Source organism: Xenopus tropicalis, chromosome 5 (genome assembly GCF_000004195.4).
Source record: "Xenopus tropicalis strain Nigerian chromosome 5, UCB_Xtro_10.0, whole genome shotgun sequence".
In the NCBI taxonomy this organism is placed as follows: domain Eukaryota; kingdom Metazoa; phylum Chordata; class Amphibia; order Anura; family Pipidae; genus Xenopus; species Xenopus tropicalis.
The window spans coordinates 57,485,924-57,502,527 of record NC_030681.2 but is presented as its reverse complement, the minus strand read 5'-3'; the positions used below and the strand labels follow the sequence as shown (position 1 = coordinate 57,502,527).

The 16,604-nt window shown below is 37.4% G+C and overlaps 1 protein-coding gene across 1 annotated transcript in view; it reads right to left on the bottom strand.

Moving 5' to 3' along the window:
- The window catches only part of slc35f3 (solute carrier family 35 member F3), a 46,222-nt gene that overhangs the window by 18,533 nt on the left and 11,085 nt on the right, over nucleotides 1-16,604 (bottom strand). Inside the window, exons 3-5 of the mRNA XM_031903069.1 lie at nucleotides 13,622-13,841; nucleotides 12,604-12,729; nucleotides 9,194-9,386 (exon numbers count right to left, since the gene is read on the bottom strand). Coding sequence (XP_031758929.1) covers nucleotides 9,194-9,386; nucleotides 12,604-12,729; nucleotides 13,622-13,841 — 539 coding nt within the window. The remainder of the gene's footprint in view (nucleotides 1-9,193; nucleotides 9,387-12,603; nucleotides 12,730-13,621; nucleotides 13,842-16,604) is intronic.

The window sequence follows — 16,604 nt, the reverse complement described above, 5'->3', positions numbered from 1 at the left end:
CAAGGGCACCCACTCCTTAGAAGAAGGGAGGTTTAAATATTCGGAAAGGATTTTTTACTGTGAGAGCTGTGAAGTTGTGGAATTCCCTCCCCGAATCAGTCCTGCTGGCTGATACATTATATAACTTTAAGAAGGGGCTGGATGGATTCTTAGCAAGTGAGGGAATACAGGGTTATGGGAGATAGCTCTCAGTACAAGTGAGGGAATACAGGGGTATGGGAGATAGCTCTCAGTACAAGTGAGGGAATACAGGGTTATGGGAGATAGCTCTCAGTACAAGTGAGGGAATACAGGGTTATGGGAGATAGCTTTCAGTACAAGTGAGGGAATACAGGGGTATGGGAGATAGCTCTCAGTACAAGTGAGGGAATACAGGGGTATGGGAGATAGCTCTCAGTACAAGTGAGGGAATACAGGGGTATGGGAGATAGCTCTCAGTACAAGTGAGGGAATACAGGGGTATGGGAGATAGCTCTCAGTACAAGTGAGGGAATACAGGGGTAGGGGAGATAGCTCTCAGTACAAGTGAGGGAATACAGGGTTATGGGAGATAGCTCTCAGTACAAGTGAGGGAATACAGGGGTATGGGAGATAGCTCTCAGTACAAGTGAGGGAATACAGGGTTATGGGAGATAGCTCTCAGTACAAGTGAGGGAATACAGGGTTATGGGAGATAGCTCTTAGTACAAGTTGATCCAGGGGCTAGTCCAATTGCCATCTTGGAGTCAGGAAGGAATTTTTCCCCTTTGTGGCAAATTAGAGAGGCTTCAGATGGGGTTCTTTTGCTTTCCTCTGGATCAACTAGAAGTTAGGCAGGTTAAATATAGGCATTATGGTTGAACCTAACTTATTATGTTACTATAATGTAAACTTTTACATTAAAATGTACATAGATGTCTATATAATGTATCTATTTTTTATAAAAATATATATAATATTTTTGTTAAGGCAACAATTATCATTAAAATTCCAATTGAAGGCCTATGGAACACAGGGAATTTTATCCACCACTAATCTCTTTAAATGATTTTTTTCTAATATAAAAATGTATTAAATATGTTTGTGCTTAATCCAAATACAGTCCAACAAGAACTAACAATCTAAACATAGGTGTGTCCCCTAGTTTGCACCTTATGGATAATCACAAAGGACTGAATGCAAATGTCTATAAATTCCAAGAATAACCTAAAAATGATTTATATACAAGCAGACAAAAGGAATCTGTGGTATGCTGACAGGGATCCCTTGCGCCAGCCAGGGGCAGCATATGGACATTATCATTTGGTTTTAATATTATACTGTACATATGGCAGACCAGGGAAGGAAAAACAAATGTAAGGGGAAAGTGTAATTAAATGTACTCAGCTTGTATTTATTGAATTTTTTAGCTGCAGTCTGAGATACCAGGTTAGCAATTAGAGTTGCTAAGGGACAGATGACACATTTGAAAACCACATATACATTTTTGTGATCCATATAAAATATTCAGTGACATTGAATATTAACTCACTGTGATGAATGCGCTTATTTGCAGAAGGAGTGGGCATTCCCTCCTTTTGAGGTCACCCCAACACCTTTGAAGCTCTCTGAAAGCTCTCTGAATGTCTTCATTAGCCCAGTTTTATTCTGGATTAGCTTCGGGCCTACTTGATTATATTTAAGTGCACATACTGATAATTTAGTATGAACCCTGGCACACGGTCATACCTTTGAAAAGAATAATGAATAATTGTAAACATTAATGTATTTCTATAAAATGGTGTTTGATACAAAAAGATCATGACAATCATGTCCTTTTACATCAAAAGTAGTGTGTGTATCTGTCGAAATAGAAATAAAGTATACCACTAATGAAGCTGAACTAGCTCATTCAGCAAGACAGTGTAGTGGTTAACACAGCTGCCTTAGTATAAAAATGGATCAGACTCAAGTTATAAACAGTTAATGTAGATGTCTAAAAATGCCCTTTTACTTAAAAAAACAGTTGATGTGGATCTCTGAAGTTTGACTAGCTCATTCAGCAAATTAGTGTAGTGTTAACACAGCTGGCTTTGGCAAAACAAGATTTCAGGTCCAAACCTGAGTAAAAAAAATAGTAAAAAAAGTAAAGTAAAAAGTTAAGTAAAGTAAAAAATATTCTTTTACATCAAATGCAGTGGATATTTGTCTCAATAGAAATAAAATACACTGCTGATGAAGCTGGATAGTGGATAACAGCTGGTTTGCCATAACAAGGTTTCAGGTTCAAATTTAAATCTGTGTAAAAATTTAATTTTACATCAAATGCAATCTATGCATCTGTCTATATACAATAAATCAAGCTACAATGATGAAGCTGAACTAGCTCATTCAGAAAGAGTGTAGACTTTGTAATACATTACACTGTTACATTACATTGTATGTTTTGTAAGTGACACATAAATAACAACTTTATCAATGACTTTGCATATTTGCAACCGATTTTCTACAGCAGACACAATTTAGCATCTATATTAAGGCACACCACTCAAGCTTTGATTAAGTCAGCTTTGTGTGAGTGCAATGACAATGGAATTCTGGGTAAGAATGTAGCATTATGGGATTATAACATGGCAAAATGTGGCCATATTTTGCAATTTACACATTGGTGAAATTTGATCATACTGATAATTACTGACTGAGTGTAGCCAATTCAATTTTTTTTTTAATTAACATTCACAACAATGTCCCGTAACAATGTAAGTTAGGTGATGGGATGCCCCTTATGAACAAAGAATAGGATTCGATACAAATTTAAAGAAGAATCTCACAAGCTTCTCCGGTCAGTGTAGTCCATATTGAGTACACTTGAGTACAATACACAGGCTGATAAGCTGCCAAATCTGTCTGAAGGACCTGAATTGGCAGCTAAAATCTGCCAGCGTATGGCTACCTTTAGTGTACAAAAAAGTTGAGTTTGTACATTGAAAATATCCCCCTTGTAATAGGTACAAAATTTAGTCCCTTACGCAATCTAGTATGTCAAGGATGGGATAGGAAAACACAAATCAGACATTGCCACAAATAATTATACCCATGTAGCACAACACTTTATGAAAAAAGGTTATAATCCAAAACAATTGAGGATTCCGATACTTGAATCCGATACCTAGGAGGGGGAGCAACAGAAAGTGGATTCTTTTATAGCGTAAAGCCAGATGGACTTATAAGCTGAACAGTTACACCAAATGGTTTAAATTAGTGTATTGAATATCACTGGTTTTTATAAAGGGTTTCCTCTAAGTGCAAAAATAATACTGTATGGTGTGTAGTTACTTCTTAACAGTATCGGACTGGCCCAAAGGAATACTAGTAAAACTCCTGGTGGGCCCAGGTGTCAGTGTGTTCTCCTGCCTCTTACCATTTGGCCTAATTTATGGTCATTCCCTATTTCTCTATGGGAACAGAGAGACTAAATATAAAGAAGAATAGATTTTAGAATGTAAAGTTAAAAGACTAGAAATATATAGAGGTGGAGTGAGGAGTGAATGAAAAATAGTTTGGGGAGTGGGCCCATGGTCTTGGGTTTCTAGTGGGCCCCTGTCATTCCAGTCCGACACTGTTTCTAAATCCATTTATCAGGTATTCTTCAGTTTGGTGAGTATTTCCCCTCCAGTCTATTCATTTTTCCCACTAGAAGTGGTTTTCTATTTCTTTGGGTAGGCAGTTCTCAGGAGATTTGTAAAAATATACAAATTTGTACAGTTCTAATTTTATTTTTTATTCTTTATATGGGATATCATTATCTCTTTCAATGAATATATAATTGTGTGGATTATTACAAATACAACATGTCTTTGGGAAAATATTAAAATGTAGTGATATACAAGCTATTATGCTTATTGTTTCTAGTCACACTGCGGTATATGGGAACTGTATACAGAGTGTTTTAATTTAGCTCCGAAGTAACTTGGTTGGCAAGATGGCTGAAACATTTGGATATGTGGTTGGCATAATGACTTTCCACCCTATGGGCTGGTTGACCAATCAGGGTTTCGCTGTCTGAGGCCATAAACAAGTAAGGGCAGTATTCACTGAAATCATCCGCACATCTGAGACGGACGCCTTTTGCAAGTAAGACGAGGTGAATGCTTACTAATAGCGCCCTCAATTGTCAACATGTAATGTTGCACATGATGTAAGATGTCACTATGTCACAAAGTGAGGTGCTAATTTTAAGTAAAGGGACTTTCACACTGTAATTGTTTGTGTGCTGTTTACCACTGACAAAGGGAGCGTGAGGCTCCTGAAATGTTTGGCTTTCTCTTACACTTTGCAAATAAACCATTTGAAGGTACTTTGCTACAAGTCTGTTGTAAATGTGTATCCTTCTACAATTCTTTATGAATACAAAACATTGGATGTATTCATGGAGATTCATGGGGTAGAGATCGTCTTTGCTCTCCAGAGTGAAAAAGACCTGGACCTGTGTTGCATAGTCATAAATAGGGTGCAAACATACAAAGAACATGGTGGTCTGTTCTAGTTTTCTGCACTTTTTAAATGAGGCCCCATATCTTTGATTATAAACATTTTGCAAAATTTTGCCAGGACAGATTTGCTTATTGCTAGTCCTATTTATTAGGGATGCACCAAATCCAGGATTCAGTTCAGGATTTGGGCAAGATTTGGCCTTAATGCAAATCAATAAAATCACGTGACTTTTTGTCACATAAGCACAGAAGTTGAAAAATCATTTTCTCTCTTCCTACAGCCAGGCATCAATATAGAAGGATGTAACAGTAAAGATGGATCAGAAGAAAGTAAAAGACCCAAACAGGACCCTTTTACCCTTTCTTCATCGTAAAAATTTGAGCCACGCATATATGGAAATCCAAGATGACGACAATGACGCTCGGTAAGCGACTCAATGAGGGGTATGGAAGATTAACCAGGGCTACGACAGACTTATTACAGACAACTGGAGACACCTCAATTGCAGTCAACAACGCAACTCCAATCCCTACTTGACAAATCTCCCATACAATTAGTCAGCCATTTCTGAACTAAAAGCAGAAGTAGACACATAAGATGACTGAACTGATAAACTCAAAACAACTACAGATGGCCTGTTAAAACCCCAAGCAGTTCTCGAAGAGGAAAACACATCACTTAGAGAGGAGACAAAGTACCTCAAAACCTTGCATAAGGACTTGGAGTGGAGACAAAATCTGCGGATTAGTGGTATCCCCAATAATGTTTCAGCACCCAATCTATTTACCTACCTTAGAGGCCTGTTTTTCTAAATTAACCCTGATATATACCTCCAGAAGTGTGGAGAATGGACAGGGCCCGCAAGGCCTTGGGCGATAATACCACTAACCTACCTTAAGACATTGTGGTCCACTACTTTGAGAGCAACACCTTTCACACAACAACACCTTTCCTACCAAGGAGCCATCTTGCAAATATTTGCAATGATCTTTCCCTAATAACTCTCACAAAGCAAAGATTACTAAAGAAGCAGTGGGGACTGTCACCTCAAGCACATTTCATAGTGAAAGCAGGGAGCACAGCCATCTAAAGCACATTATACTGAGAGATGAAGAAGGTACTGCCACCTAATGCATATTATACACAGCAAGAGGCGGTGGGGACTGACACCCCAAGCACACTACATACAGTAAGAAGCAGTGGGCATTGCAATTAACTGCACATTATATAAAGTTAGAGGCAATAGATACACCCCAATCACTACCCAACTCCCCCTACCAAGAAGCAATGGTTTTAAAAGCAGAAATTTGAAGTATAATTTGATTTTCTCATGCATGTTTAACAACATTGTTGGATTATAATTGTATAGTTCTACTAGCTGTCTAGTATTTAAAAAATTCCGCTGTATTAGCAATCGGGAACACTGCTAGGCCCACAAATATACAAGTCATCATACATATTTATGTATGGAGCTCACCTTCTCTTTTACTTTTTTCCAGATTTCCTATTATGCATCTGTTTTTTAACCATTTCACTTAGAGGAGAAGGAAAGCGATTTTGGCATTTTACTGCCAATAGATTTGCCACATCACTGCAACCTAGAACACTATATTTATTCTGCAGAAAGCATTACCATACCTGAGTAAAGAGCTCTAGAAGCTTTCTCTGTTTGTTTAAGACAACAACTGCGATTTTAAGTAGTTTCCTGCTACAGCTCTAGCAGTTGGTAGCTTAGATCACACATTCATAAGGGTGGGAGGAGGGTGTTCTTAGCATTCTCGTGGAAGGGGAGAGAGGAAGTCAGATACCCTAAGAACATGTTTACAAAAAAGGAGACAAGAAATTGTGTGTTTCTTTTGATAGAGGACTTAGTGCAGCTTTTCTGTGAGTGCTTATAGCTGTATTTACATAGACCTTTTTTTGATAAAGCTTACTTAGTTTTTACCTTTCCTACTCCTTTAAATACTTTTATTTTCTCCCTCCCTTTTTCTTGTCTCCCTCCTCCTCACCTCTTCTTTCCTCTTGCTAGCATACTTTCATTTCCTTCCTTGCCTTTTTCTTATTTTAGATCTCATAATTTTTCCCACCATCTGCACAACTCTTTCCATTTTCTCCCATTGCTCAAACACTTACTCGCTCTGCTCTGCAGTAAGATTGTGCATCTCCTTCCTGTGTTACTGTTTCCTTCCTGTGTTACTGTTTCGAATTTCCCACACAGCAAGTAGGTGCGCAATCTTCTTGCAGAGCAGAGCGAGTAAGTGTTTGAGCAGTAAATAGAAAGATAATCAGAATTGCAACCATAACCCCCCCCATCGAAAAAAAAAAGAAAAGAAAAAGATACTGCCTGCTGTGCTGCCCCCTGGACACTGCCGCCCTATGCACTGGCCCTCAAGTGCCTTACAGTAAATATAGCCCTGCCCAGAGCGTGATATCCCTGGTGCCTGTAAGGGTTAAAACACACAAACCATTTCTCTATCACTTTAAATGTTAAAGGCCTGAACTCTCCAATTAAGCCTGCCCTACTATATCGAGAACTAAATTCTGTGGTCCCCTCTATCTATTTTTTTACAAGAAACTCTTAGAAATGTGTTAAAGGATAGGGGATTTTACTATAAGAAAGCCAACAAACCCCATACACTCTTAGCAAACAAATTGAAAGCTAAACAAGTACTTAACAACCATCAGACAATCCAAACATCCAAAGATTTGATTTGTTCACAACAAGTTATAGCCACAGAATTGAACTGTATAAACTCTTCCCTAAAGAAGAGAACAAACACTCACTTTAGAAACAAAAGGAATTTCTTGCCAAAGCCAAACTTCCTAAAATTAGCGAGATGGCTTTGGCTACACTTAACTAATTAATTTATGAGGAAAAACTAACAGATGTGTTAAACGATATGCCCATCAACAAAACACCTGGAGCAGATGGGCTACCTTATAGATATTACAAAACATTTAGAGACCTCCTAGTACCTTATATGACACTGTTATTCAACAGTTGCCTAAAAGGCTCTCCACTTCCAGTCCTCAATTTCTTTATTACCCTTATCCCTAATATGATACAGATTCTAAATAAGTAATTGTTGAAAACTGTTTAATTAAAATATAATTTAAAAAAAATACACCTAAGTGCACTGTAAATAAGGGGTGGCAGTGGATACTAACAACTACAACCTATACAACATGTGGGAAGGTGGCAGCCTCCTGGAGAAACAATGGCAAGTTGATAAGTTACTTACTGTTTAATTTTGATATTGGGTATACAGTATAAATGTAGCAACTTGTTTGTCTTTTAACACTGCCAATAATTTCCCACTCTGTCTGGAATCCCATGCAAAGAACATTCCCGCATTTAGTTCATTCAGATAAAGTGGACATTGCTGTATTTGTATATGTATTTTCTTTACTCTCTTTTATACTGGAACCATGCATTTCAGCACTTCCTCTACCACTACTGGTGTATGTCATTATTTATATAAGCTTCCATAAATATTAAGTATTCCTTTTTTATTTTACTCAGACAATCTGGAGCCACCAAAAAGGATTAACTTAATTTCGAAACCAAACTCTTTTTTTTTGTCTGAATGGGCCCAGGCATAGAGCCAAATACTTTAACTTTCCATTCAGCACTTCCTAGATGACACTGCACTCCACACATTCCCCTTCCCTTCTCTTAGGTTCCCTTTAAATCTGCTTGTGTATTGCCACCTTTTGTCATGTTTGATCAGAAGGGCTTTAATGTGATCTTTGAGTACTATAAAAATATTATCTTGAAGTAAGAAAAAGAGAAATTTTCTCTAGTCTGTAGTTTAGTGTTCATAAAATAGTGGCTGAATGTCTGCAGTTTGCTTTGCAAAGTCATACATTGTTTTTGGGGCACTAAATGATCTGGTATCTTTACATCTTTCATTTTTTGGTTTTATTTTTGGTCTGTCTCCCTTAAAGGGGTTGTTCACCTGTGAGTCAACTTCTGAGACATTTTGCAATTTTTTATTAATGGTAGTTTTTCAAGTATTTTACTTTTTGTTCCGAAGCTCTCCAGTTTGGAATTTCAGCAGTTATCTGGTTGCTAGGGTCTTTCTATAAAGGAGACTGCTTAGAAGATAAATGATAAACAGACCTAATTTGCATAATCAAGAAAAAGGAGATATCACCAATAAGACAGAAAGGGTTTCTTTACTGTGTGGACAGTTAGGTTAAGAAATTTCCTACTAAGGGAAGAGGTAATAAATGATTTATAGGCAAAGTGTTTAGAAAATTTGAACTGAATTTTTTTAACAGCATATTACTGTGTGTTACAGCACTGGGAGAGATTTGTAAAGCCAGCACAAAATTGTTCAGTGATTCCACCAAATGGGGTCAAAATGTCACCCAACTACTAAATAAAAAATACACACAGGCAGTTTTTATGGACTGGTATTCTCAACAGGCAAGTGTGTCACATATTGAACTTCGGGTCACAAATCAGCCTCCCTGGCAAGTATTCTTTCCTTCATGTTTCAAAAATGGTCATTCACTCAGGAATGGGTTGTGATCTCCCAGAATTGCTGCCCAGATGTTTTCAAGCTAGCCACATTACTCTCTGCTTGTTAACCCTCAGTGATGTTCTGCTGCCCTGGGACAGCTGGGTAATTTAGGATGTGAATAAGGGGGGGGGGGTAAGTACACAATGTTTGTGTTTAATATCAAATAAAGTACCGGAACACATATATTTATAAAGATGTAATATTTTACTCACTTAGTTGAAGAAAAGAGAATCCACAAAGGCTGCACCAGGGAATTTTTTCAAAAGAACCCCAGTATTCCACTTTTGTGAAGTAAAGAATTATAGGGATGCAGGTGATAAATAAAACATTAAATATGCCTAGAACTGATAAAAATAAGGCTGCTTCACCAAAACTGGCACCACCTAGGATAAGCTTAAACAACACCTGCAAGAAACAGAAGAAAATGAATAAATGGAGATTATTAAATATACAGGAATATACTGTATCTATATGCTGGACTAGTGATACAAGCATTTGCAACATGTGATTATGGATGTATATGCATGACTGTAAAAATCATTAGTAAGCTGTATATATTGAAGATCATACATCTTACTTATAAGTGCTCTGTGCTGCACTGAAGGAATTGCAGATTCCATAAGGCAAGGAAGAACTCTGTCCACTACTCTGAAATATATTTAATTGCAGTTACCTGCTGAAGTTATTTCTTGCCTTCAGGGACGCCGCTCCCTATAAGCAGAGTACTCTGCATAGGGCACCAACTCCCAGGGGGGCACCAACTCCCAGGGGGGCACCATCCCAGCTGCTCCAAAAAAAAAACATTTTTATATATTATAACATACCCCTCAACACTGTCCCGCCGGTTTTTATAGCGCATCCCGCTGTCCCGGATAGTTCAATCAATCTATGGGGGCTATTGGGGGCACTTACTATGGGGGCATTGTCTATGGGGGCAATTGGGGGCACTGTGTGTGGGGCCCCTATAGTAGGTGTTTTTTTTAATTATTTTATTTTTACTTCCGTAATATTTGGGGGAGGGGGCACAAAAGTAAATTTCTGCTTAGGGCACCCATTTGGCCAGCAGCGGCCCTGCTTGCCTTATGGAATTTGAAATTCCACTAAACTCAACAACAGAATCCCAGTTTTTATTTTCTGTGTTGCTTCAAATGAGTACCAACATTTCAACATGTGCCAGTTACACATTCATCCAGTTCCAATGTACCAGACACAATTCAAGGGACCTCTGTCCCCAGGAAACATTGTAACTGTTATGAGTTCCATCCTGCTCTCACAACCCAATCATATCAATCTATAAATCTTCTAGGAAACAAACAGACCTCTGGGATATTCTTTAACAGAACATTTTTGCCAAAGGGCTGCTACCAGGGCCTCATTTCTAAGACCATTCTCCACAGCATGAGTTCTAAATTCCATGGCATACCGGCAGGTGGTGCAGTTGTCCTGGCATAATGGTTGAGGTTGTAGCCGCACAAAGAAAAACATCAAAAACTTTACAGTATCATTCAAATAGAGTGTTAGCATTGTAGAAGAGTTTACTGTTGTTCTCACAAAGGGCCAGATTCAATTCAGTGAGAACATTTTTTATCATGTGAAAACTTATTGATGAGATTCAATTTGTAATGCAATTCATTTTAGAAAAATCTTAAAGTTTATCATGTAAAAACTCTATTAAAGTCTATGGGAAAAAACTGGAACTGAATTTTGGAAAAAGGTTTTTCTCCTTGAATTTAATCTTGTCTATGAGCTTTCACATGATAAACCACAAGATAACTTTTTATCAATGAATAGAATTTGGCCAAGTGTTCCTTAGCCAACGATTTGCCTGTCACCAATGAATTATATACCCCACAATGGTTTACTTGGAAAAGAAGGTGGTGGGACCGGAGTTCAAACTGTACGACCACTTTTCTTTCTTTGAGAAAGGCTGTGGATACGGCCGAAATGTTAGATTGACGTTTTTTCACAATAAATGCATTTTTTATTTTTCCACTAAGTCATGTGAGTGCGGCATTTGTTCTAATTGTGCTATATATATATATATACAGAAAAGAACAGAGCACACCCTAATAGTAATCAAATGCCCCAGGTTCTTGCAAAAACCATGTATATAGCAAGACAATGAGCCGCACACGCAGGGACTTTGTTAGAAAACAAAATTTTTTTTAATGAAAACGATCCAACGTTTCGAGCACCAACTGTGCTCTTCCTCAGGTTCCTGAGGAAGAGCACAGTTAGTGCTCGAAACGTTGGATCGTTTTCATTAAAAAATGTTTTGTTTTCTAACAAAGTCCCTGCGTGTGCGGCTCATTGTCTTGCTATATATATATATGTATATAGCATTTCTAGCCATATATTGTTTAGGCTTTAAAGGCAAAATGTACCTCCCCCCTTTTTTGACATGAGCCTTCCAACCGGGCTCATGCTCATGTGTACTTTCCAAAAAAATATGCAAAATTGCATGCACATGTGGCCCTTGTCTAGTATAAGATTTGGATGCGAACTGATGCAGAATAACAGGTATAGAGAAAGGAACAATGTAATCACTACCAGCCTTTGGCAACACTATACCTGTTAGAGGTATATATGATTTTAAGCATTATTCAAAAGCCTCTCACAATATATATACCAAAACTGTGATTTAAAAAAAATGAAATGGGGCAGGAGTATATGATTTTGCCAAGTTGAAAAACAGAAATGTTGTAAGCTTGAGTTTTGATATGTTGAATAATGTTGTTTCAAAATAAATTAAGAGTTGTCAGGCCCCTGGCCCATAAGTCATATATAGATGTGAACCATATATGGCCATACCGTATATACTCGAGTATAAGCCGAGTTTTTCAGCCCTAAAAATGTGCTTTAAAAGTAACCATCGGCCTATACTCGGGTATATACGGTAATTGCACTCAAACTTCATGCAATACGGTAGTTGAGCGTGCCGGCCTCCAGCAGCGTGTTACTGTTGCTACTGTTAGTGCCAATATTTGGCAGAATGACAATGACAGTAAGTGACACAAAGAGCAGTGCTGTTACTCCACACTATTGAGATGCTTGGTTATGATATCCTTGTGCTAGCCGTGGTCCCTAGCCTTGCTTAATACACTCATATTTGTTTATATTAGGGCTGTTTGCTGGAAAATCCATAGCCTGAATAAATTGAGCTTTTCTTTAAAAATTAGTAGTCCTATGAATTACGGACCTCCAACCTCCATGCAGTGAAGTGAAGAGCAATTCTATTTTATCTGCTGCTTGCAATTTGGTGCAATTTGGCGTATTTAAAGAATACAGAAATGCCATATTTACTTATGGGATTAAAGATTTTGTATACCGGTATATGGATACTTTTCATGCTGCACCATTGAGGGGCTTATACTCGAGTCAATACATTTTTCCAGTTTTCTTAGGTGAAATTAGGTACCTCGGCTTATATTCGGATCGGCTTATACTCGAGTATATACGGTATATAGATGTGAACTAATCCCGAATGAACCTCACTGCAACTGTTTGGGGTACCTTAAAAAGGCAGCCCTGAAAAATGTCCAAGTCTGTTTTCCCAAAAACATTATTGAGGAGTATAAAATCACCCCTAGTATATTTTTCATTATTTCTGTGTATAAGGTACCTTGTAAAGTGCAGACATAGATGCAGATCCAACCACCAATGCAATTCCTATGACTGAATGACTGTGAAATCCATCTGCATAAGTCATCATCACAATTCCTGCAATAGCAAAAATAGCAGCTACAATCTAAAACAAAGAAAAAAGTAGTTTTAGACTTTAAAGTTACTATATATCTATACAGTTCATCCCTAAAGACTGGTTGCAATATGCTAAGTTGTGAAAATACAATTATGTAGATGTCACAAAACATTTTTGTGGAAATGTTATTAAATAATATTTGTCTAATGTGCATGACATCAGCACCTTATTATGAGCATGTACTGAAGTTAATGCTTGTTGAAATTTACTGCCTAACAGCAAGTAGCATGTGCTCTGTAAGTACTGATCAGATCTGAGAAGAGTGCCGAGATAACCATAGGCATTAAGTTGAAATGGGACCTTAGCAGTTCCACTTATTATTCCATACAAATCTAAGCAGCTCCAAATGTATTGTGTTGGCAATACAAATAGCAGACTATAATGGGGTGCATCACTAGGTATTTTGTACAGGTAAGGGATGGGATCTATTATTCATAATGCTTGGGACCTGGGTTTTTTTGGATAATTGATATTTTCGTAATTTGGATGTCCATACTCCATACAAAATAATTTAAACATTAAACACATCCAGTGGAATTATTTTAGCAATATGGGTTAATTCAGTTTAGTCAGGATCAAGTACAAGGTATTGTTTTATTATAATAAGGGAAAACATTTTTATTAATTAAAATTACTTGCTTAAAATGGGCTCTATAGGAGATGGCCTTCCTATAATTTGGAGCAATTAAAAATATGCTGCAGAGTGCAACAAGGTACAGCTTTGACCCTTATTTCCCTGAGACATAATTTTACATTATGCTACATTTTTTTTACTTCAGAGAAAGTAAATGATGAAAATTAAGTAACAAAAACTTGTCAAACCAGCTTTAGTACAGATACAGACAATAAATAATTGAATCCAACATTTTATTTGACTTACCCTAACACCCATAAACTTGTCCCGCAGGATAATCCAGGAAAGTAAAAATACAAAGGCTTTATTGCAGCAGAACAAGGCAGAAACATCAGTTGTGCTTATTTTTTTTATAGCATGTAAATAAAGATAATTTGTTAGTATCCAAAGAACACCGAATGGAGCTGCCTTTGTAAGAAATGCCTTTAATGTCAGTCCATTGTCTCCAAAAAATCTGCAGCATTCCCTAAAAAAAATATAGCAAGAAAATAAGGAGATAATAGCTTGCTAGAACATTTACTATATTGTTATAAAGGACAATAAGAAGGCAAAAGGCTGCAGGCAGAATGATTTAATACAGGTCATAAATATATTTTTAAATACTGTTGTCTAAGGGGCTGATTTACTTACCCACGAACGGGTCGAATGGAGTCCGATTGCGTTTTTTTCGTAATGATCGGTACTTTGCGATTTTTTCGTATGTTTTGCGATTTTTTCGGATTCTTTACGAATTTTTCGGATCCAATACGATTTTTGCGTAAAAACGCGAGTTTTCCTATCCATTACGAAAGTTGCGTAAAAAGTTGCGCATTTTGCGTAGCGTTAAAACTTACGCGAAAAGTTGCGCATTTTTCGTAGCGTTAAGTTTTAACGCTACGAAAAATGCGCAACTTTTCGCGTAAGTTTTAACGCTACGCAAAATGCGCAACTTTTTACGCAACTTTCGTAATGGATACGAAAAACTCGCGTTTTTACGCAAAAATCGTATTGGATCCGAAAAATTCGTACAGAATCCGAAAAAATCGCAAAACATACGAAAAAGTCGCAAAATATTCGTTTTCAAGTCGGAACTTTTCCAATTCGGGTCGGATTCGTGGGTTAGTAAATCAGCCCCTTAGTTTGTAGGATAACTCTAATATGGGTTGTGTGAGTACTTTCTGCTGTGTAAAGTATAATGGGAGTACAACTGATCTGAGCTGTTCTTTGCTCTGCTGAACACAGTAAAGAAGTGTGTTTACACCACCCTCTGTAATGCCCCCTAACATGCATGCTATTAAGAAGCATAGGTTGGGAAGAGTCAGGGGCTGCAAGGCATGGGTCTTATCTATATCTGCCTAAGTGTTTATATTCTCTATATCAGGGGTGCCTGGTATAGACTTTGTCACCCTGTGATCTACTCTTGCCACCTGGCATCCGTCATGAGATCTACCACAGTTAAAATAGTGTGATGTCTAGCATTAGGGGCAATAAGCATCAATCGATGTTTAACAAATACACATAGCAATATATAAATGCAGTGCTAAATTCACATTTAATTCATTATTCAAGTGCCAAATTCAAGTTTAATGTGAAAGGATTGTAGTAGTTTTTACTTCCCTTCTACATGGCCCACTTTGTAGTCTGTGCACAGAAACATATATAAGTGGGAACAGATATATACAGCAGCCTGGTGGGGGGGGGGAGGGGGGGGAGTGTCGGGATGTCATCCCACTGCATTACACCTCGGGGTCTACCAGAAACTTTAAAGTGATCTACTGGTAGACCGTGATCTAACTTTTGGACACCCGTGCTCTATATTTTTCATTCTGGCTTCAGAAAGAATGTAGCTACCAAACGTGAAGTAGAACAGACTCTGCTAAACTGTTTCAAGAATCACAATCAGAAAGGAAAGGGCTGGACAAATATTTTGTTGCAATTACATTTACAAATAATGAAAAAAAAAATGTTAAATATATATTGTATGTAAATTGTTTAGAATGACATTTGCTTTCATTATGCAAAAAAACAGTAGTTAGTGGGTCTCTTAGCTCCTCTTTATGTATCCCTGGTACTTCACTCCACTATTGGAGTCTATATTACATTAAATAGGAATGGTTTGTGAAAGGTGTAGAAAAGCATAATTTTAAATAAAAAAAAAGTCAGCAGGATTGGGGTGTTTGAAAGGTTAGTCAGCAAAATGCAAAAAAAAATGTAACTGCTTCCCTCACTGTAAAGGCCAAAATAGAATGGTTTTTACAGCAACCAGTAGTACTGTGTATTCAAAAAAATGTGCAGTCCTACCGGCTCTTCTTTAAGGGAGTGATGTAAAAATTTGTCATATAAAAGTTTGCAAGTTTATATAGAAATAAATGGGAGTTGCCATAGACAAAGTCAAACCATATTCTCAAACTCAAGTTTTTTGAGCTCATAAACTTGAAAAATTTAAGATTTTAGATTTTTTTATTTAAATGAGGTTCCGAATGGGATAAATTCGGATTGGATACGATAATTTTTTTAAGATTGCAAATATCATGAATATGCTTACGAAAAAATCGTATTAGTCACGATAATATCGTATTGGCGATCCGAAAGTCACAAAATTTTCGTATCAGAACGATCGTAAAATGCAGGAAAACCTTTCCAACTTTGCATGATTCTGGGAGCCTCCCATAGGAATCAATGGCACTCTGCAGATCCAACCTGGCCCAAGGAAAGTCACGATACCGAAGCTTAAATGAATCCGAAACTTTCGTACTCAGCGCGACAATACGATTTTGTCACAACGTATGTAAAAGTCGCCAAAAATACGAAAAAGTTGCACAGGTACGAAAAAGTCACCAAAAATTCACCGGTCGAACGATCGGAGCGTTCGTGGATTAGTAAATGTGCCCCATAGTGATGAGCAAATCTGTCCCAAAAATCTGCCAAAAGATTCGCGAAACAGCAGAAAATTTGCGAAAAGGGAAAATGTTGTGCATCAAAAAATTATTTTCACGGGCGTCAATACTTTGGACGCACGACAATTCTTTTGATGACAGATAATTCTTTTTGGCTTGAGACAATTCTTTTGATGAGAGACAATTCTTTCTGAAGCAAGAGACAATACGTTTGATGCGCGACAATTCTTTTAGACGCGAGAGACAATTCTTTTGATGAGAGAGACAATTCTTTTGATGGGAATCATGACAATATGTTTGGGCCTATCATTTCTCTCATATTTCTCTCCTTTTGTGTCTCATATACAGTTTTA